The 24,190-nt window shown below is 33.9% G+C and overlaps 1 protein-coding gene and 1 long non-coding RNA gene across 7 annotated transcripts; one reads left to right on the forward strand and one right to left on the reverse strand.

Annotated features, from left to right (window-relative positions):
• Window positions 1-165: 165 nt before the first annotated feature.
• LOC107506897 (intracisternal A particle-promoted polypeptide) lies at window positions 166-21,172 on the reverse strand. 6 transcript variants are annotated; one of them, XM_016137834.2, is made up of 9 exons: window positions 21,047-21,172; window positions 18,124-18,466; window positions 14,252-14,683; window positions 11,780-11,935; window positions 10,300-10,467; window positions 8,320-8,457; window positions 7,650-7,772; window positions 5,896-6,116; window positions 166-2,092 (listed from the first exon to the last, which is right to left on the reverse strand). In XM_016137834.2, the coding sequence occupies exons 2-9, from the start codon at window positions 18,413-18,415 to the stop codon at window positions 1,868-1,870; spliced, it is 1,755 nt and encodes a 584-aa protein (XP_015993320.1). In that variant the 5' UTR covers window positions 18,416-18,466; window positions 21,047-21,172; the 3' UTR covers window positions 166-1,867. The 6 variants fall into 6 exon arrangements, with proteins under 6 accessions (XP_015993320.1, XP_015993318.1, XP_015993319.1 ...); XM_016137832.2 differs by having other exon boundaries at window positions 20,783-21,069; XM_016137833.2 differs by having other exon boundaries at window positions 20,779-21,069.
• Window positions 21,173-21,230: 58 nt separating this feature from the next.
• On the forward strand, window positions 21,231-22,176 carry LOC118612317. The gene is made up of 2 exons (XR_004954805.1): window positions 21,231-21,471; window positions 21,910-22,176. It is a non-coding gene; the product is annotated as an uncharacterized LOC118612317 (long non-coding RNA).
• The last annotated feature ends 2,014 nt before the right edge of the window (window positions 22,177-24,190 follow it).

Raw genomic sequence — 24,190 nt, forward strand, 5'->3', positions numbered from 1 at the left:
ATTAACACCATGGAGCTAGACCTTGTTTTGATCATTGAGAAGCTTACCAGTTAAAGCCTGTGGCTGAAACCACCACACAATCCTTCTTTATTAATGTAGAGAATTGTTTACTAGAGCCTAATAAAGGAAAGAAAGCTCATACTCAGAAGGAAAAGCAAAATCTCAGAAAAGCAAAAATGAAAATACTTTATTAGTACATTCTTTGTAAAACAATGTCATTACCTTAGATGTAACAAGCATATTTACAATGACCTATTTTCAGGGATCAGCTGGACGTATTAAGCCCAAACATTGATTGTTTTGACATTACATTTCTGCCACAGCAGTACAAAATGACTCCCTTAACAGTGCCACTTTAGGCTGCCAGGCAATAATGGGAATTAAATAATCGAAGCATTTTGTAAATCTCTTTTGAACAAGAATGCAGATTCTCTATAACTGTAAATATTTAGGCACATGAGCTCAAATAGTCTACAAATTACCTTGACACTTCATTCCTTGACATTTTATAGATTCCAACCAGGTATCTGTAACCCTTCAGACTTTCAGAGCTTTCTGTTTGTATTACATAAGCTTTTCTTAATATAAGTATATGGTTAAGTTATGAAGAAAAGTATCCTTGTGGGCCAATCCAAATATTTTAGATATGAATGCTACCTGAGGTTTACCAAAGGTTTTCTATCTAAATAAGCTACTGATACCTATAACAATATACTGAAGGACTTTAGTAAAGAAAAGAGGAAATCAGGAATATAGAAACCAAATCCTGGAATCAGCTAGGTAAACCTAAACGTATGCAAGACCTTGAATTTAAATGGGTTCACCTGACTAGCAGAAATAACTTAAAAGTCATGATCATGTATATGAAGAATCTTCCTCTCAGAACAATTCTTTAGAATGCTTTTTGAGGAATATAAGAGGTTTTGAGAAGCAGTTTTGGATCAGAAGCCTTTCCATCTTATGAATCAGCATCTATAAGAAATTTCACAGGTATCTACAATTCCACCTCCAAGGTAAGCATTAGCCTCATAGTAAGCCCATACTAAGGCTTGCCCAATTACAAGTAAGCTTCACCAAAAAAAAAAAAAAAAAAAAAAAAAAAAAAAGCTTGATAATCTAATAAAATACCCTCTTCCCAAAGCCAGATATTTTTGGTAATTAGAAAATAGGGAAGAAATTTACTAGGTGCATACCACCTGCTAGGCTCTATCGCCCATTAAAACATCCTATTACATCCTATAAAGCACTGTCACTAAGAACCTATTAATTACTCAATTGTATTCTCACCATCAAGACAAAAAATCCTAAGTGAGCAAAAGCTTTTTTTGTGCTGTTATCAACAGGTTAAAACTTACTTCTCTATATTAATAGCTAGATATTTCCTCACGGCCCTCCCAGTATGTCTGTTGCCATTAAAAAGTTTGGGGCCAGTGAAAACTCCTAGCATCAAATAAAAGTAGGAAGTTGTTTCATTGGCTTTTCTCTGTTGGTTTAAACTATGGCCATGGAAAATTCTGCTCTGGATTGAATCACGAATGTGCAGACATCTTTAAACTGTCTCAGTGGTATTCTTACATCACAAAAGGGTCAAGTTACAGCTTGAACTGTACTGGAGAAGCCGTTATTTGCCAAGAAGCTTCTAGCAAATCACTTTTACCAATAGGATTCCACTCTTAATTGGACAGTTCTAGAGCATAAATAGTATTTCTATTGGTAAGCTTGGCATATCTTTGTGAGTTCTTTATTAATTTACAATATATTCCCTATGCCTTTTTATTCAGATTCTTAGAAAAATATGCCTGCGTGATTTGCAAAAGGTCAGATCCTGTATTTTCAGTCTTTCTTGTGCTCTCTTGTGGTTTATATTTCATAGTACTGCAACGCCTCCTTCACAACGACTGGTGATCATATTACCAATTTCTGTCCATGTATCTGAATGAGGGTTATAAACTTCAACTGAGTCCAAGGTACCTGGGGCCAAGAAATCATGGCTGGAAGATCGCCCTCCAGAAACATACAGAAGCCCATTGACTGCTACAACACACATGCCTGCTCTAGGCACTTTCATTGAGGCAACTTCAACCCACTTTTCCTGGTTAAGAGAAAAAAAAAAATTAGCAGTGTCACAAAATGATAACAGGAAAAACTGCTGAGAAGTCAGATACTCAAGTTCTTTTCACACGTTTAAATTTCAAATCACAATCTAGTCACATCAGTACATAGAACATTTTTAAATAAACTTTTGAGTAGATGTAGACAAAGTAGTGAATTTAGAGGGAAATAACTGAAAAACATGACTGTAATTTTAATTATGATAGGAGATAATCTAAAAATTCTATATAGGCAAGCAATCTGAACAACTAGTAATGCATATATATATATGCATTACCTACTAGTTTATACACACACACACACACACACACACACACACACACACAACACAAACCAACAAAGCTCAAAGAAGAAAACATACAGTATGCAGAAAGGCTTTTAATAGTCTTTGAACACAGTTTAAAATCAATTTCCTTGTAACTGATCAAACACTGGCCCTAATTGCTTTGGATGAAGGGCTTTTACTTTAGATAAAACACAAGTTTTTCTTCATACCAGCAATAACTCCTTAGAACATTCTAATTCCAAAAGCCACTCAAATATAAAATATCAATATATGTAATATAATAGTAAGACAAATTTAAGGCATGTGCTCTTAAGACAAATTTAAGGTGACTGGTATAGCTTTCTTTTTAATAAGAAAACTCAATTATTTTAAAAATGTTATGTTTCTTCAAAATAACACATATAGTTGGGTAAATCTGATAACATCCCAAAAGAAATTGAGTGTGTATATGTGTATTTTGTGTGCATGTGCATGTATTTCATAATGTGATTTTAAAGTTTATTTGGAAGAGCAATCAAGTGAGAAAAGATGTTCAAAAAAGGAAAAAAAATCTTTGCGATGCTAATAGTTTTATAAATCTCCAGAACAGTATAGCAAAAAAACACTTGCCCAATGTATTTGACCATGAAATCCTTTTTTTAAGGACCACCTAGGGTAGTTAGTGATCTGTAAAACATATTTTCAGAAAGGTAGTATACATCAGGGGTTGGAAACTATAGCCTATTTTTTATAAGCCTATAAACTAAGGATGGTCTTTCTAAATTCAAAGGTTATTAAAAAAAAAAAAGAATATGCAAAAAAAAAAAAAGAATATACTTAAAAAAGAGATTGTATGTGTCCGTTTAACAACAAGTTTGCTAACTCCCGGTATACAGTGTTCCCTAAAGGAATTTCAATTAGCTGCTATAGCCAAAATGTCCTACTCCAAGGAAAATGTCTATACGCAGAAAATTATAAAGCTAATAAAGGTCCTGGGAAATAATCACAAGAGAAAAGAGCAAATAGCCAGGTTAAAAAATAAAATGAACCTGGAAATAATGCATATATATGATAAAATTTATAGAATCATGAAAAGTGAACCATGATTATTTATCAATGCTAGAAAGTGAACTTTTTAAAGACAGGGAATTAATGAGCTTCACATTCTAGTAATGAGTATAGCACTAGCACATTATAGAGAGCTAATGCATGTTTGCTTATCTAAACTTAAATGAAATTCTGAAATACTAGAATCAGTGACAATCCTTTGAAATTGAAAGTAATAAATTTGAAGGCTACTTGATTATCTGAAATTACAGAACATCACAAAGTTAGCATAGCTGAAAAAACATATTTTAAAAGACACATATATTCATAAAAATATCTACAGGTGATTAAGAGAAATTAGGATGTTGGGGTTATGTTTATCATTTAGGCAGAACTAACCTTTGCCTCCCCCAAAAATGGCTCTTGACAAGAATAGGGGAACCATGGGGCTCATCCTCTAATGCTAATCTTTCCTTTAAATTGGTGTATGAGAACTACAGATTTCTTTTTATCCCGAATCACCTTAAAATAAACTCTGTAAAACCAGAAACATGTTTTACACATTATCTTTAGGGTTTGGATCTATAATGTGGGACTCTAGTAGATAGTAAATAACAATAACATTTCAAATTTATGCATGAAAAAAACAAGATAATGCATTACTAATAAGCACTTACTTTGGGACAAAAATCTATCCATTTCCAGTCATACAGAAAAATTAGGAACAGAAAGTGCCCTCAAAAAGTTCTTTTTCTATATTACCAAATAAAGCCATATAGAAGGTGAAAGGAATTTGAAATATTACTAAAGTTAAAAACTTGTCAGAAATGAGATGCCAGTTTACACCTACTAGGACATCTATAATCAAAATAATCAAAAAGATAAATAACAAGCATTGGATGTGGAGAAATTAGAACCCTCATACATTGCTGTTGGTTATATAAAATAGTGTAGCTGCTTTAGAAAATAATCTAGCAGTCTCAAATAAGGTTAAACATAGAATTACCATATGATCCATCAATTCTACTCCTAGGTAGGTATATAGATAGCCAAGAAAATGAAAAACATACATACACACAAAAATGTCCACACACGTGTTCATAACACATGGTTTATAATTGCCAAAAAGTTAAAATAACTCAAATGCTTGGTGTGTGAATTATATCTCAATAAAGCTATTAACAAAAATCTTTCTACTTAATGAAGGGAAATTTTTTAAAAAACCTTTATTTTTGATGGTTTTAATAAACCATAAGCAGTTTAAGAACCACATAATTCAAATATAATACTAATCCATATTTACCAAAATATGTTCCCTGAAATATTTTATTCCTCAGATGTTTCACAAACAGCCACAAACAAATATAATTGTGTGGTCAATTAAATTCGAAAGACTTAGCGTAAAGGTTCACAAAGTATATTATTGTATTAAATTGTGCAAAGAAGTCCTGTGGTAAAGAAGTTTAACTTTAACCCAACTTTCCCTAAACATAATTGGCCAGGGAAATTCGTGTTACCTAATTCCCATTAAGAACACAAAATATTAGTATTCCATGTAAATTTACTTGGAAAAAAATGGTCTAACCGTCAAGTCAATGGCATAATACACCTCGTACTTCATTATCCCAGCACCTAACAAATTGTAATGCAATTGTTTGTTTGTTTCTCTATATTCCCCAATAGAATTTAGGCTTCTTGAGAGTTGGGGCCTTGTATGTTTAGTTTGCTTTTATTTCCCCAGGCATATTGACTGATCCATACTTACATACTAAAAAGTCTATAAGTATTTCTGAATGAACAAACAGCTGGTATGACAGGGAGATTTGTTTCATTTAACAAGAAAATGGAATGCACAAATAAGTAAATATTGAGAATAATGGGAGCCAAGTGTTTGACAGATAGAGAAGGTACTTACAAACATGGAAAGGGGGAAGGCATGAAAGAATCTGAAATTTGCTAGAAAGGCTCAGGAAGACATGAACAATGATCAACTTGACCTAACTGATATTTATATAACACTACCCTCAACAACAGCATTATTAAAATTCTTTTCAGGTGTACATGAAATATCTACCAAGGTAGAAATCAAAGCTCTTTGACCGCAAAGGATTTAAATTAGAAATCAATAATGCAAAGATATCTGGAAAATCCCCAAATATTTGGAAATTACATAACATACTTTTAACAACCTGTTGGTCAAAGAAGAAATGACCAGGGAAATTAAGGATCTAGAAAAAGAAGAGCAAATTAAACCCAAAACAAATAGAAGGGAAAAAAAATAGAAACAGGAATGAATGAAATAGAAGATGGGTAATCAGTACAAAAAAATCAATGACATCAAAAGTCAGTTCTTTGAAAAGACAAAAGAACCCTATAATCAATATCATGAATGAAAGAACACACATCACTACACATCTTACAGACATTAAAAGGATAACGGGATACCAAACATTGGAAATGATCCAACATACCTCTTCAAAAGAATATTTTTCTACAGTATGAAGAGCATCTTGTGTCTCATTCCACCCTCCAATAGAATATATGCAGTCATTGAGGGCAGCCACCCCAAGATATGCTCTCCTGGTTCCCATTGGAGGTAGTGGAGACCAACGCTTGGAAAGTGGATCATAAACTTCAAAAGAACGAAGCTCTATTCCTTCATTGCTGATGCCCCCAATTACATAAATTAAACCTGAAAATGGAATATTTTTGCTTAGATACAATAGAAAATTGGATGTAAATAATTATATCAAAAGTAATAGTTGTGATTTCAGTTTTCTATCCTGGTGCTATATTTAATGTAGGGCTTATATTCTTTGAGAGAAACTGACTTCTGTCTAGTTTATCACAGCTCACATTTAAGCATAGTATGAAGAATTAGGGGTATAATTTAAAGTGGCATTGACTTTTCAAATAACTTAATGATGTTGTAACAAAACAATTTTTCAGATAAGGATTTCCCATCTTACTGTCTGCCTGATGATCTCGAGTTCCAGATCCACTGCTACCATGTGTAGGTAAAAAAGGAAAAATTTTTTCCCCCCTAAAAAATGTCATGGCCCTGTTTGGTGACAGCCTACCTTTGTTCAGATGGGCATAAAAAAGAGAATTACATTTAAATTAGAAGAGTTGTATGGCTAGATTAAAGTATCAGGGTCACTCACTAGAGTACAATAGGATGTAATTCAGACAATTCCTTTTTAAATTTGATTGAAGCTAATGGTTCTGATAATCTACAATTATTTTTGAGTGTCTAGTGTTGTTTCCCATGTTCTAAAGTGAGTAGTTGTAAATTATAAAGAATGAAATTTTAAGAAATATGAGTTAAATGTTAGTAAACTTGAGGTCTAGCTCCAGCTTTGCCAGTAACCAGCTATGAAAAAAGATATCTCACCACCTGTCTAATCTTCAGGTTCCTCATTTATAAATAAAGGGGTTGTAACAGATAATCTCCAAAATGCCTCTCTAGCTCTATGATTTTAGATGTGAAGAATAATAAAAAACTAGAGAATTTTATAATATTAAACAATAGAATATAGTCTATATCATGTAATTTGAACATTTAAATGCTAGTGGAAATCTAAGAAGGTACTCACAAAGCAGAAGAACTTGAGCTGAGAACAAAGCAGGCTGAGTTGTCATACAACAATGGGCAGACTGCTTCCTACTCTGCAGGTATATATAAATCTGCTCTCCAGTTCTGGACAGAGAATCAGGTTTTATTTGACAGTGCTTACTATCTCCCTCTCAGGATATAGTACACAATTAAAATAGTGTCTGTAAACCATTTAAATATGCAGTACGTTTTGCAAATCTATCACAGCATTACATTCTGTGTGGATTGTAAAAAAAACACTGAAGCCAAGAAAAGACTGAAGATTGTTTTTGATATTCAGTCCCTACCTAGAAATACTTACTAAGGCCTGCATGGGAGAGAAAATAACAATATATGATATTTTAAATGCTTATTTTGCTAGTCGGGTATTTTTGTATATCTGGAATTTTTAATTCTAGCTTTATTTCGGAAAAAAAATTATTTTGGCAATACAGAAATAAAGAAATAAGAGGTTAAAAACCATAAGAAGTTAAAAGCAGAACTTCCATACTGTTAGTGTTTAATCATCCAATATTAACAGACATAAAATATACTTTTGTGAAAATGAAGCCTCAAGCTCAGTTTTTTTAGAAGTATATTTTCAGAAAAAATATTTTATAAAGTAATTACCTTGCATTTCACAGCACCCAAAGTAGTAGCGTGACACAGCCATGTCGCCAACTACTTCCCATTTATTTTCATCAGGATCAAATCGTTCAATGGTGTTCCCTATCTCAGCTCCAACCCACCCACCTGTAACCAAATAAAAAACTTTATGTTTGAGATAAAGGAATCTTATTTATGACAAACACTTTACAAAATATCTAATCTGACAACTTCATATTATGGATGATTACCACATGGAATAGAGGGATTATTTGTTCAAGATCACATGAAAAGTTAGAATTTGTTAGCAGAACTCAGATCTTTTAACTCCGCCTGATTTTCACTAGAGATTGAAAACAAAACAAAAACAAAAACTTCAGCATATTGCATAGGAAATATGGTATTTTTCAAAACTACCTTTGAAACAACTTCTGCATATTCAGAATGGCTATCTTTTTTTACCCCCCAGAATGGTTATCTTAATCTTAGCTAAAGTGCTTCATTGGACATTCATCTGTATTTCATCTCCAACTCATTCTAAGCACTTCACACTTTCAAGTAATAATATTTTGATAAGAATATATAAAGCTAAAAGGGTACAAGTTTCCTATGGGAGGAAAAGAAATTTTTGAAGTAATCAGAAACTAAGAATTTAAATAATACTAGATATCCTTAAATTGAACAGCATAATTACCCAAAGCATAGATAGCTCCATAACACACACACACTCCCAAGCCACAGCGGGGGTGATTCATTGAAGCTACAGTTGTCCACTGTTTAGTAACTGGATCATAGCATTCAGTACAGTCAAAAATCATGGAATCCTTTTCTCCTGAGTTAAATGAGACACATGAGAAGGTTTAGTAATGCTAATAGCCTAGAACCATGATACAATAGTAAGTAGCATTCCATAGTGTCAGAAATTCAACTATTATGTCTGATTTTACACTATTCATTAAAATTTATATGCCCAGCAAGTGTTATTTTGAATCCATAGCACTGTCTTTATTAAAGCCCATTTAATGAAGCAATGATACAATTTTCCTATTATCTATTTCTAATTCTCCCATCCAAACAATCCATGTAATTTCCGAGGATATGATTTGCATTTTAAAATTGTATAATTTAAGTTTTCAATGTAATCATCTAGCAAAAAATAAAATAAAAATAATTTTAAAATATCACTTAAAATAGAATTTTAAAATATATGATACCTTGGAATAAATCTAAACAAAGATTATATAAGACCTCCATTGTTAAAATTTACAAGCTTTATCTAGATAAAATTTTAAATTAAGGAATAGCTAAATGAATGAAGAGATGTATCACATTCATGAATTAGAAGAGTCAACTGATTTTGATATAATATCTCAATTTTTAAAAAACTCTTTTTTTGTGTTAAAATGTACATAACAAAATTTAGTACCTTAACCATTTTTTTTTAGGTGAGGCAACACTTGGTTGACCTCACGGATTGCAAGGAACTTGTCAGCTTACAATCCCTTATTTATTTATTTTTATTTTTAAATTTTTTACACCTACAGCACCTGGTCTTCCCAGGTGGTCTCCCATCCAAGTACTAACCAGGCCTGACCGTTCTTACTTCTGAGATCAGATGGGATCGGGCTTGTTCAGGCCCAGTCGAGCTTGTTCATGGCCATAGACTATCTTAACCATTTTTAAGTGTACAGTTCAGTGATGTTAAAAATATTCACACTGTTGTGAAGCCATCACAATCATCTATATCCAAAATTCTTTTCATATTGTCAAACTGAAACTCTATATCAAACAGTAATTCCCCATTCTCCCCTCCACCAGCCTCTGGCAATCACCGTTATACTTTCTGTCTTTAAGATTGTGACTACTCTAAGTACTTCATATAACAGGAACCATACAGTATTATTTTTAAAAACAAATTTGACGAACTGATTCTGAAATTTATAGGAAGTACAAAGGGCTTAGAATAGCCAAGCACTCCCAGAACAGAGTAAGGAGAAACTACCCTATTAGATAAGCTTATCAGACTTAAAAATAAAACTACAGTAATTAAGAAGGGATAGACAAAGAGACCAGTGGAACAGAAAAGAATCTAGGAACAGATTCATGCATGCATGATAACTTGACATATGACAGAGTCTGACTGCAGAGCAGTGGGGAAACAATTCTTTTATGCTGGAAAATATTGATATTAAAAGTAATTATTTATTTCTCTTTAGATACTTCTCTGATAATTATTTTCCTCCAACATTCAAACATCCTTTAATTTTATTCATTATTTTATAATTCATAATTGTTTTATAAAAAAGATTTCAATCATGAAATATATCCCAATGTCTAAATGACTTTTATATATACCTCCTCTCCAGATAACTTTAAGTAAAAATGATTCATAATGCAACTTTCAAAATTTTAAAAATTATGTCATAAATGTTGACCTAAATTTTGGTGTTACATTTTACAAACAACTTTTTGTTAAAACCAAACCTAAGTATTCTGCCTTATGATTCAATATCTTGTGTCCTTTTTCTTTCTTTCATTTATTCATTCAATAAATATATACTGAGCGCAATTATATCTACATATACTCCATAGTACCTAGTAATATATAAGGCATATAAGGCAGCCAACTTATAGCTAGAGACTAATAAGGGAAATAAGTTGTTTTTATTATTACCTCCAATAGCATAGACCATCCCTCCTAGAACTGCTACTCCCAGCCCGCATCGAGCCTGATGAAGTGAAGACACGGTGGTCCAGTACTGGCTAAAGGTGTCAAAACGTTCTACACAGCTGAGGGCTCTGCTATCACTCCAACGACCTCCCTGCAACCGAGTATATCCACCTGAACAAAGGAAGAAAAGGAGGAACACAACAAATCCCCTACTGCTAAACATGGGAATGGTAGTAAGGAGAAAACCTTGCTCTCTATATCTAGCTATTCAGTATAACTATTTCATAGCAAGGAATAAATGCTTTAGAGCCTACCATATATATGTATTTTTCTTAAATGTGACAAGTCCTGAAAGACAATGGCTTAAACCCAATGAGTTAACCATAGTGTTCTACCACCTGGTCTTGAATATTGGATAAAATGTAAATCAAGGAGCTGGTTGTCAGGAAGTTTCATTATGACTTTTATTAGTGTCTGTTGCAATTAAAAATAGTGAGTTGAAATTCTAGTTTGACTGCACATCCCATCATTAAAAAAAGTTTAGCATGTGCTCAAAAGTCACATAATAGATCATAGCATATATAAAATTATGTATATAATTATATATTATAAATTATATAGCAAGTATTTTTATTTATTTTATATTTATTTATTCTTTTACTTATAATATTTTATTATAATTTTTTAAAAATTTATTTTAATGGTGATATTGGTTAATGAAATCCAGTAAGTTTCAGCTATACACTTTAACAGTAAGACATATATATATATATTTACACTGTGTGTTCACCTCCCATAGCTAGATTTCTTTCTGTCACCACGTATTTGATCCCCTTTCCCCCATCCATCTCCCCTACCCCCACGCTCTGGTAATCACTAGTCTATGTCCATGAGTCTGTTTTTTTATTTTTAAAACAATTTTCAATTACAGTTGATAGTCAATAGTATTTTATAGAAAGTATTTATATATAAATTATGTTATGCATATAAACCTGGGCAATCTGTCATATATATCAAACACTGATATGGTTTAATGCTTTTAAAAATAAAAATGAAAATAGGTTTTAATATGTTGATCTGATACACCCATAGATTACTGCGCATATCCACACTTTGGGGACCACTGGTTCCTAACATCTATAATGACCACCTAAGACACTGTAAATAGTTAAAATTTTTGAGACTGACTTTCTTTATTTTTCATTATAATTCAAATTTTCAACTTTTAAAGCCATTTCTTTAGTCAGCTATTGACAATAATTGGGTAATCTAAGAACCCAAAGACTTAGATCACAGATGTCAAGGGAGTACCTAGATGTGTCTACTGTATTATATAAACACAATTTATAAATCTGTAGCTTGTATGTGAAATTAAATGTCTATTTGACACACCTGAATATTCTGACATGTATAATAATAAAATATTAAAAGGTTTGATCCTGAAAATAAAGATAATTTCTATTACTTTTTAAAAGGTTCTCACCTACTGCATACAGGTACTTTCTTGCTTTCTTCCGAGGTCGGACCTTAGATGTTTGCAGAAAACTACAAAACTTGTTTTCTTTTGGAGATTTGCACACTTCACAGTACTCTTTCAAAAGTGTTTGCAATGCAACACGAAGATTAAAATCAGATACTCCTAAAGCAATGTTTAAAAAGATTATGTTTTAATCATCTTTTAAATAACACTGAAAAGACATGTTTCCACAAAAAGCCCATTTAACAATCAAAAAGTAAAAATTCATCATCAAACAATGGTGTTTGTTTCCTACAATATCCAATATTATTTTTCTCATTGCTGATAAAGATATATTTTCCTTCAATCAAGGGTATATTTCCTAAAAACATTCCGAGCATGATTGGGTAGGTTATTTCTGCTCAAGCTACCTAGCTGAGGAGGTGAATTGGGAATGAAAGTCAATGTGTGTCCTACCTGGCAAGCTCTAAGACCTGGACCCCCTAAGAAAAGCACTGTTTTCTAATTTGCACAAAAGTACCATATATGCTAGCAAGGGACTGTCTCCAAGCCTTGTCTCTACATCCCAAAGGCGATACTGAGGAAAAAAGGTTAACTAACAAAATCACAAAAATTCTCATTACTTTCCTACATAAATTGCCCATCTTTTCTTTAATAAGATTAAAAAGAAGACATTCAAAATTGAAAAATATTAAGGTTCCTTTTTAAAAATATCTTCCATTTAGTTCTCTCTTGACTCTGCAGATTTACTCCAGTGAAATACCTGTAGGTATCCAGCATGCTTAATAAGCAGTGCAAGACTGGAATACTATAATACCAAAAGCTGTAGGAAAATATGCCTTGATTCCAGGAAACCTTCCCTTGTTCCTAGTAGAGGAACTTTCCTTTAGCACTCTGTTTCTGTGGCACTTGGGAAAAACAAACTCAACCATTAAAGTTTTTGTCCCACTCCTAAATTCTCACATGATTCATGCAAAAATATGTCTGGATAATTTCTCTTCTTGTTTTAGCATTTAAATAGTCAGTCTTCATTATTTGTGGATCCCTTATTTGTGAGCACATCTATTCACCAAAATGTATTTGTAACCCAAATGAATACTCATGGTGCTTTCTAGTCATTCATGAACATGCCACAGAGTGGCAAAAAATCTACATTATTGTGACAAGCATGTTCTCCAGCAAGACCAAACAAGGTGATGCTCTGCCTTCCTGTTTTAGCTCTCATACTGTAAACAAATGTCCTTTTCACAGTCTAGTTTGTTTTTCACTTTTTTGTTGGTGATTTCACTGTTTAAAATGACCTCCAGGTATACTGCTGAAGTGCTGTATACTATGTGAAGTATACTATGTAAGTGCTCTATATTAAGTGAAGCATACTATGAGGTGTTCATAAGTGCAGGAAGTCACTTATGATGTGATGTGATGCTAGGCTTCATTCAGGCATGAGTTATTATACTACTGGCTATGTGGTCAATGTTAATGAATCGATGTTAATGAATATATTAAATAAGGTGTTTTGACAGGAACACACATAAAACAAGGTTATGTATTGATCAAATCAGAAAAATGTCTTGACCAAAGGCTTTTAAGAACTTACCCCATGTTTCTCTTATGAACAATGGCTTAGTATTTGCCAATTCAGTGTTCATGGTAACTTTATAGAACATAACTACTGTGAAAAACAAGAATTGACTACATATGCTTTAAAACTCAGAAAAACCTACAAAATTCTGTTAACACTATTAAGTTACAGTGGAGAAAAACCAAACAGCCTCATTAAATACAATTCCTTCATAGAATTATATCTTTAATGCTAATAGTATATTTAATTCCTAAGATTATTTCTAATTCAGTCGTATCCTGAAGTTTCAGTGTATGACAAGAGTAAAAGCTTCAAATCTTGAAACTAGGTCTAAAGTAGTTTTTAAAAATAAATTTAAATATTATTATTTTCTAATAAAAATATACAAACTATTTTATATGATGGTGAAAAGTATTTTCAAAGTTTAGAATCTAAAGATGATTCAAAGGCTACTTAGGAGCTATGATATTATATCATTAGAAAATGTATAATGAGAGGACTTGCAGGATTTATTGAGTTTTGATTTTGTTTTTAGCATATGCCTTTTCCTCAAATGTTAGGTTTTGCTGACTTTTTTAGCGTGACAAGAGGAAATTTTACACTGAAATAATTAGTACTGCCAGAAACAGCAGTATTTTAGTTCTATCACGAATTTTATCTAAAACTTTCATCTGTTAGTATTTAATCTCGAAAAAGGTACATAAGGATTTGATTAAAATTAAAGGGTAGAAGTACTGAACTACTACTGTCTACCCACAAAACATAAAAAGTCTATCTTGCATACAGTCATTGTTCAATAAATGTCTACTGAATTGAAAAATAAAAACACATCACATTTCAAACAGAGAAAAAGCCACTGGATAATTGACTAATTTGATATGCAACAAAAAAATTACCTTCTATATACTTTAAAAGCCTCTGAGGAGGTAATAAAGGGAATCGAATTGGGTCTAGTACTTCCACCACATGTTTTCTTCTCTTTCCCAGATCTTTGAGAATCCATTGCATTGCAGCTAAGAAGACTTGGTATTCATCCTCAATGCTAAGCTCTTCGCTTCGCAAAATTTTGATCAGCTGATCTCTTGTAAGGGCCAGGAACTCTTCCCCACTCTGAACCTCCAAGAAATGGACATGAATGTAGTTTTCTGTGAATTCCAAAAGATCATGACAGGCAATTTGCTCAGAGAACTGAAAGATCCCAATGCAATTCAGTGGATCAATTTGTCCTTTCAGAAATTCACAGCAAAGATTAACAACTTCAGTCAACTGTAGCATGTCTGCTGCAACAATCAACTCCTGAACATTATTCACAGCTATGTTCACTATACCTAGGGAAATAGGGAGACAGAATAACCAGAAATTTAAAAACAAACATTGACTTATTCTAAAAAAGCATTACACTTGATTCCACTGATAGCTAAGTAAAAAGGCAACAAAGAATTTGTACAAAGAGCACAAAACTTTAATGATGATACCTAACATTTATGGAATACTTACAATGAACCATAGCAGTAATCACTTTATACATTTGTTTAACCCTGACTACAACCCCATTAGTATGCTTTTTTCTTTTTTTCTTGTATTAAAAAAAACAGAATCAGAAAGTTTAAGTAACTTGCCCCCAAGTTACATGGTTAAGTGAGTTGAGGGTAGGGATCAACATCAAAGTCCATGCTTTTAACATAAGGCTATATGCATCTAACAAACATTTACTTAGGCACTTTGGAGGGCGAGACAGGGTCCCTATCTTTAATTTTGATAATTAAGTGCCACACAGCTGCTAATTTTAATATTAGGTATAAACCAAGAGTCTGTAATATATGAAGAGTCATTAAATACTTAACATTTAAGAAATTCTATATACTATTCTCTTTCCAGAGGGCTTCAATTTCATATATTTATATAATAACTTTGGGAGGCCATCAAATAGTCAATTATATTTAGAAAGAAAAAAAATTGTAATTCTCCTACCTAATAAGGATAAATTCTCCATCCAGTCTTACTTTCTCTTTATCCTTTTAACATTCACTCTACTAAACTATTTGTCTAAAGTTTGTATTCCCAATTAGAATACAGAAGGCTTGTCCCTTCTGTATTCCCAATGGCTAGCCTAGACTGAGTGTTCAAAAATTTTGTCCTAAACGAATGATTGGCCAAAGATGATATGGTGAGAGGAAGAATATGGCTTGTTGAATGCAAACAGGGAGTTTCCCAAAGTATAAGAAATGGAATCCACAATAGCAGTGGATTCAAAGAAAACTGAGATAAGACTGACTTGAGTGAGAATTCACCACAAACTTGGAGAAGACCATGGGTTGTGATCTAAGGCTGCTGAATGAATGACTGCTACCAGATAAAGCCAAGAATTACTTGATAGTAATAAAAAGAATTCCCTCTGGCTTAATAAGGCGTTATAGATTACAAAAAGTACTTTTACATTTATTAAAATTTATTTCATTTAACCTCACATAAATTATAAAGTGCTACTATCCCCACTTTACCATAAGGAAAATGAGGCTCTCACAAATTCATTTCTATTTTGTAAAATACCTAATCTGCATTACTATGAAATTCTGTGAAGGCAGAGGCCATGCTTGTCTTGTTTACTTCATATCCCTAGTACCTAGTTCAAAAGTCATATTCATAAATATCTGTTGAAAGAATAATTGACTAAAGTTAGATGAAATGCCTTGTATCACATAATTAGTGGCAGAGCTAGATCAAAAACCCAGGTCATTTGATTCAAAGTGAAGTGAATAAAAATCTGAGGTGTGAAATATCTGTTAAAATCTATTAGAGTTGTGAATTGTTAATAGAATGTATAGACAAGTCCAAAGGAGAGATCAACAGAATAACAGGTTTTGTTGCCTCCACATCCCTCAAAGGAGAAACACTATTACAATGAAAATCAAAGAACATGTTTTTAAAGAACTAATTGTATCAAAGACTATAAAATTCCCTCTCCAATAAATATCCAACATTCATTTTCAAATCCTTACTAACAGAACCTTGATTTTGCTTTGGGTGGCAATTTTGCCCTACAGAAAATTACATTTCTTAGCCTCCCTTGCAGATAGGGGCAAATTTTTGAGTTTGGCCAATCAGATATACGTAGCACTTACTGGGTAGGGCTACCAGAAAAGTTTAAAAAGTAGACTCTGCTGGCAGGCTCTTTTGCCTTCCCATCTTCCTCCTCCTACTGGCTAGAGTTCGGTAATCATGACATTAAAACCTACAAATTATAGATGGTGAAGCAAAATGTTAAAAGAATAATGGGACAATAGTGACATCATGAAGTCACCATACCTGCCTTGGAATGCCTCCTATGGATTAATTTTGTGGGAAAACAAACTCTTTTTACATCTTTCACAAGGAGCCAAATGCTGTTCTTTTAGCCTTAAATATCAATATTCTACATGTTATTTTCCCCAATATGCTCAGTAGCTTTTATTTCTCTGGGAAGTAAATTTTATTTCTTTAATGGAAGTGCCAAGCAATATGGTACTGATGTCATGAATATTCTGTCACTAAATACTTCTTGCTACTGTCAGGCAGTGGAGGCAGAACAAACAAACAACTTGTGGCATTTCTTGTTTTTACGTAGTTCAAACACTAATTCCACTGGATTAATTTGTGTAAATTTCTACTTTGCAAACAAGAGAAGCAGGGGTATTTATGAAGCAGTTTTCAGCTCACACAAGTCATTTAGAAAAGTGAGATCAAGAACCCCTCAATGTTAATTTGTGCATTAGCCAATAGGTAGGGCTGCATTGCTTTCAGTAGATAGTCATTTTTATATCTCAAAATTAAGTTATTTTCTGAAAATTTCCAAAAGGGAATATGATATAACACAAAGAAAAATCACTTTTTGTCATTTTCTAGGTTTAAACACCATGCATTAAATAAACTTTTTCAGGCCACATAATTATCTCCCACTTAGTAGTCCTTTAAGGAGAGCATGGTGTATTATCCAAACTAGACCAATAGAACATGGTTTTTGTTTTCAAAAATTTTTTCCTGATTATAAGAATAATATGTATTCACTACAAAAAAAAAAATTTAAGGCAGAAAAATGTAAAAATATGAAAATCACACATTTTCCCATAAATATATACACTGTATTAACATTTTAGTATATTTGTTTTTCATGCATATTTATGTTACATATAAGACATATTTCACATATAATTTTTTGTGTATTTTCTGTTATTAAAACTCTTCAAAAACATTTCAAAAATAAAAGTTTTGAATAAAATAACACGATGATAAACATTTTGATGGAAAAACAGGAAAAAAGGGAAAAATAAGACTCTTCCATTTTCTAGAGATAAACATCAACATTCTGGTCTTTGCACACAAATACAAATGATCTTTTTAAAATGAAATTGTTGTGATATTTATCCAGATTTTCTTCATTTAATATATTTTAAACATTCTTCCATGATAGTATCTGTTTAAATCAATTGTGAGATCTAAAAAATATTCCATTATATATACATGTACCATAATTATACAACCTGTTAAGAGACAATTATATTCAATTACATAATATTATAAATAATGTTACAATAAACATTTGGTACAGAAATATTTGCCTGTATCACTAATTAATTCCTTAGGAATCCTAGAAAATAAACATGCAGTCAAAAGATATGAACTTTTCAGACTCATAATAACATTGTCAAATTACTTTCCATGTAAGTTAGATTATGTCCTCATGAGTGAGTGCCTCATTCTTCACTCAAATCTACAGGCTCACTTAACATACCTGTGTAAATGAAATCTAGTAGTATTCGAAATATTCCAGCTTCAATTCCTAGAATCTGTACAACATCTTTTGAGGACTCTTTCATTCCTCCAGTGAACAAAGCTGCAAAATAAGGACTACTAGCAGCCAAAACCAGTCGGTGAACTTTAAAAATTTCCTTTTCAACTTGCAGCTGCACATCACAGAAATGCTGTCCATTCCTCATTTTACTGATCTGGGCCAAGATGAGTTGGGCATGTTTATCTGATGAAAAAGGACTATCACCAGCCTTGGGACAGCCCTCATTAGCCATGATAATGATAAATTAATTAAAAGGGCTGTTGCCCATTAATCTGGTCCCACCCTGAAAAACAAAATATAAAGAGACCAAACAACACATTTTTGTGTTTGACATGTCTTCTATTCATACACATATGAAACATTCCTTATCCTCAAGGAGCTTCCAATCTACGATGGTACATAAAATACACATGAAGCAAATAAGGACTAAACTGGGTGGTACTGTTCCTAATAGGGTTTCAGAGAAGAGAATAAGTAATGAGGGCTAAAATAACTGGAGAACACTTCACAGCAGAAATGAGACCTGAATTGGAGACTGAAAGATAAAAAATATTAAGGTATGAGGAGAGGGTATTAGCCCATTTATGTGGAGTAAAGAAGGAAAGGCACAAAGGGCAGAGAGAAGTTTTTGTACACTACGGTAAGAACACATTGCGGCTAGAATGAACTTTCAAAAAGCATCAAGGCATCTGTCTGCTTAAAATCTTTCAATTTGTACACTTCCCTTAACACATAGCCCTTCAAATCTTACCTCTGTTCACCTATCCAGTCCTATCTCCCATATTCCTCTTTGAACTTAATACTCCAACAAAACCTAACAATTTGCAGTTTTCTTAAAGTGACTCTTTCATGGCACCCTTCTCCACCCTTTCCTTCTGCATCATTGTTTTAATTTAAGACACTGATCAAATATAATTTCCTTCAGGAACCTGTCCCTATTCCTCTCTCTTCTGGGTTTGGCGCTCACCATAAGCTTACCTATTTTACAGCCTATATCACACTCTGTCTTGTCACTCTATCACTCTACTCCCTACACACACACACACACACACACACACACACACACACACCTTGAAAGACAGATCCTTAAGGGCAGGGACTAACTTTCATAGCTTATATAGCACAAAAGAATCTAACATATATTAGATTTTCAAATGTTTGTAAAATAAATGAGTACAATGAGAAATAACAGTAATAGCTTGTTTTTGTTTAACTTTGATAGCTTTTCCATATATTAAGCCAACTGTAATTCTCACATATTATTTGAAATGAGAGACAAGGAAACAAGATCAAAGTTTCCCAAAGATACAGTGTTAGTATGAGAGTCTTGGTATTTGAATCCAGGTCTTCTTACTCTAAATGGTGGGCTTTTCCCACCATATCACATGCATAGGAATTATTAGACCAGGTTCTAGAGAGGGCTTTGACTCAAGCACAGAAATTTGGACCTGAGCTTTTACAGATTCATCAAAAGTAAACGTGGCATAGTCATGTTTCAGCATTATTATTTGAACCTTCAGAGGGATGAGCTAAAGGTAGCAAAGTCCTAAAAACAGCCTTACAGCTTTAACAATGAGACTCAGAAGGATAAATTCAAGTTACTTTTTAGTAAAGAAACCATAAATTCGGTTATACAAAAGATATGGAGATGATGTACAGGGGGAATCTAAAGATGACTAAAATTTTGTAATTTAGTCATCAAGGAGAATTGGTAACAAGACTGACAGAAATGGTGTGGTCTGGTGTTAGAAAAACGTGATTAAGTTTATAGCATTCGATCAAACTTACACAGTAAAAATAACTAAGCTGATTATCATGATTAACTTGAGAAATTTGAGAAGTTCCAAGGTGGCTGCTAAAACTTCACATTAGCATCTACAGAATGTTACATTTAACTGGCATGTAAAAGCAAGCAGTGTATTTGTCTCTAAATAGAAATTTGACCTGCAGATATCATTAAACGTGACCTGGCTATCCAGCTTTTTTTGTTTTATATTTCTTCCTGTTGGCAGATTTTGGACCCCAGTGGTTTAATTACAAATTACCTCCTCTGTTTCTAACTTTAAGGTATAAAGCACAGCCACGGGGCTAAAATGCCGCCTCCTACTACAAATGAGTTCACTGAATATCCATCCACTCTAGTGGCAGAGAACAGAAATCCTAATTTGTTACCACGCTTTGTAATAACTGCTGATATTATCACACTGCCATTGGTTTACTTCATTCCAAAAGGCGCACATAGAATGACGATATTTCTAAAGGGAAAAAACATAATTCTGAGACATTGAACAGGGATGTAAAAGACGTGCCTCAAGAGACATAAACTTTAAAGACAGATAATTAGGAAATAGTGGAGACGTCAAGTAAAAAAAAAAAAAAAAAAAAAAACAGAACAAAAAACCTGTTTGGTGGCCTTGAGCATTTGGAAGCTGTTTGGTCAGAAAGAATCCCAGGACGAGAGCGTCTCACAAGAAACAAAAACAAAAACAAAAACAAAAAACAACCCGATGCTCTATTGTGCTTGAGTTGGGGCTGGACCTGGAGTTACCCCTATGCTGCTGCGACACTGACGGAGGATAAACATTCAGGCGCTACCTACTGGCGGGGAAGGACTCTCAGACAAGGCTGGGGTTAGCTGACTAGCCGGGGGCTGGGCCTTCGGATTCCCCAGTGGGGGCGGGGAGCGGACCGGACGAGACGAAGCTCCGGAGAGGGCGAAAACACTTCGACTAGCAGCGGCACGCCTGAACGGCAGAAGGAACCCGGTTCCAGAGGCTCCTCTCTTCTCTTCAGGGATCCTGAGAGCCGGTGGAAGCCGGAGGATAGTCCCAACCCGTCACCGACGCACGCAAGGCCTTCTTACCCGCCGCTTCCCCTTCCCGCCGGCTCCCGCTCAGGCTCTGCGCGCGCAGTCGCGACCCGCACTGGCGCGAAGAAGGCGGGGGAAACCCGGCAGGGTTGACAAGGCGGGAGTGACCGAGCAGCGGGGTCGGCAAAGGGCTGGAGGCGAGGCCTGGCCTAGCCAAGGGTGCCTGTGGGGCGGGCCGGTCTGCGCGTGCGCAGTGCTTTTCCGCTGTGGGGTAGCGGACGCTCTCAGAGCGACGTTGCTACCGCCCGGGGGTAGTCCTTGATTCCCTCCCGCGAACCGCTCGGCGGCAAGACCGAGCTCCTGGCTGTGGGCGATTGGCCTGCTCACTTGCACTACGGTCGCGCCCTGCGTTCTTGCAGAATCCCAGGCAGCCAGCGAACCTCAGTGTCAAGGAAAGACAGAGGTGAACACCTGGTCAGGTGCTTCTAGTCTTTTTTTTTTTTAATTTATTTTTTTTTATTGAAATGTAATGGACATATAACATTGTATTAGTTTTAGGTATATAACATGATAATTTCATATTTGTAGCCTTTCTCTATTCTTTACCATTCACTGAAATCGTTTTCTGAGTCTCTGCCTGACTGGGTGGGGCACTGTGAATGGATGTCTACTTTGAGGAAAGGGAGAACGCAAAAACTGGCAGTTCTTTTCACTGTAGAACCTTAATCTGTCACGTTAGTGGTTTTCAAACTTTTTGACCCCAGCCCACAGTGAACAAAAACATTCTACATCAAACCCAATAATATCACGTATGTGTGTATATAGATGAATAAACTTGAAACAAAAGCTTCACAAAATAGTTTCTACTTAGTAAATTACATTAAATTTCTATTTCTTTTTTTCGGTTTCATTACCAGAAAATGCTAAAAGGGACCACTGTCAGGAAGAATGGTCGAAGACTTGTAAATGACCGAAAGAGGATAACTGAATGCCCTTTCAGTGTAAGGCTAGCAGATTCTGGAAAGATTTGAATCCATAGGGACCTCTGACTCCTATTGACTAAGCTACTTTACGAGAAATTGATATTTAAAATAATTCTTGTCCACACTGTAGAAAAGATACTTCGAAACATTACATTGTATTGATCTAGAGGATATTAAACCACTTCTGCCTCTCTTAGCAAATTCGTTTCAACATTCCTGATTTTTTTTTGCAAATTCATACGACATCCTTGTAACATTTTCTGGCTTTCTCATTAATAAGATAAATAGCATTTTGATATGTTTATTTTATATTTCTATGAGAGTCATGATTTTACTTTTCAGAAAATTATACTTGAGCACCACTAAAACTGATTTTACAATTTGCTATTGGATTGCACCCAACAATCTGAAAACTAATGCTTTAGAGTATATACATAGGAGCAGAATTGCCAGAACATACTGTATGTACATCTTCAATTTTGCTAGAAAGTACCTTTTTTCCAAACTTATATTCCCACCAGCGGTGAATGAGCGTTCCCTTGTTCCACATCTTTGCCAACACTTAACATCACCAGATGTTTTAATTTTCTATAAGCGAGTGAGCATAAAACAGTATTTCATTTTTTAAATAATTTACATTCCTGATTATTAATGAGATCAGACAGTAAAAAGATGTTTATAAGTTGCTATGGATTGAATTGTGTCCCCACAAAATTTGCATGTTGAAACCCTAACTCCCAGTATGACGGTGTTTGGAATTGGGGAGGTAATTAGATTTAGATGAGTTAATGAGGATGGGGCCTTTATGATGGGAGAGTTTGCTCTCTTTACCCTCCTGCCCTTCTCTCTTTTCCACTCCCTCTCCCCCTGTCCCCAATCATGCCTACAAAGAAGAGGTCATGTGAGCACATAGGGAGATGGTGGCTTGTTACAAACCAAGAGAGAAGTCTCATAAATGAAACCTGTCTTCCTGGCACCTTAATCTTGGACTTCTCAACCTCCAGAACTGTGAGAAAAAAATTTGCTGTTGTTTAAGCAACCTAATTTATGGTATTTTGGCATGGCAATTCAAACAGAATAGTACATAAGCCAGTTAAGTTTCTTCTCTGTATCAGTTTATCAGCCTGTTTATGTTTTGCACATTTGACGTGTTTCTTAAGAAATTCTTTCCCTTCCCGATGTCATAAGACATTATCTTTTATTTTATTCTGAAAGTGTTATAATTTCACTTTTCACATTTAATTCGTTAAGTCACTAAGAATCAATTTTTATGAATGGGTTAGGATAGGGATCTAATTTATATTTTGTTTTTCTGTTTGTATAATCAGTTATCACAACACTATTTATAGAATAGTTCATATTTCCCCACGGATATGCAATGCTAGATCTCTCCTATATTGTGTTTCCTTTTGAGCTGGGATTAATTCTCCATTCAGTTCCATTGGTCTATTCATCCATGCCCCACTTTAGTTTTGTAATAACTATTGATATCTGGTAGGACAAGTTTTCCCATCTTGGTCTTCTTCAGCACATCTTGGCTATTCCTGGCACTCTTGGTTCTTCCATATAGATTTTAGAACCAGTCTCTTAGGTTTCACACATACACGGTGGGGGTTCTATAGAATTTTAATAAACCTATAAGACAATTAGAATAGATTAATATACTATTGAATATTCTTATTAACAAAATTAAAATTTATAAATTTTTTAAATTTTATAATTTTATCCATAAGGGTCTTCTGTATCTTTTACTAAATTTATTCCTGAGTGCTCTTATCTTTATGCTATTGTACATATTTTATATAAGTCTGGGCAAAATGGTATAGATGATAGAAGCTTTGTTCATCACTTTGTAAACAATATAAATGTCTAATAAGTATGATATATACCTGAAACTAATATAAAATGATACTGAATGTCATCTGTAATTGGAAAATTAAAAGATGAAATGTTTAAATCAAAAAAGTTTATGTTTGCTGTAGTTTTTTTTGTTGTTTTTTGTTTTTAGAGTGTTTCTTTTATCCTTTGCATGAGTTTGAGTAAGGTTGAAAATTGAGCAAGATTGGAAATGGTTGAACTGTCTATAAAAATTATATCCATCTGTTGTTTGTGCAAAGATATTTATTGATCCAGTCTCTTTGATGATTATAGAACTATCATGTTTTCTGTGTATTCCTTTTTTGTTTTGGTGTCCTTAGGTGGGCACAAACCATCT

Source organism: Rousettus aegyptiacus, unplaced genomic scaffold, assembly GCF_014176215.1.
Source record: "Rousettus aegyptiacus isolate mRouAeg1 unplaced genomic scaffold, mRouAeg1.p scaffold_m13_p_1, whole genome shotgun sequence".
Classification (NCBI taxonomy): Eukaryota; Metazoa; Chordata; class Mammalia; order Chiroptera; family Pteropodidae; genus Rousettus; species Rousettus aegyptiacus.

Coding starts and splice junctions, on each gene's coding strand:
- LOC107506897 (XM_016137834.2), bottom strand. CDS start 18,415: ATGGCTAATGAGGGCTGTCCCAAGGCTGGTGATAGTCCTTTTTCATCA. Junction 14,684..18,123: donor ACTAGATTTCATTTACACAG/GTATGTTAAGTG, acceptor CTATTTCCCTAG/GTATAGTGAACATAGCTGTG. Junction 10,468..11,779: donor AAAGTACCTGTATGCAGTAG/GTGAGAACCTTT, acceptor TCCTTTGTTCAG/GTGGATATACTCGGTTGCAG.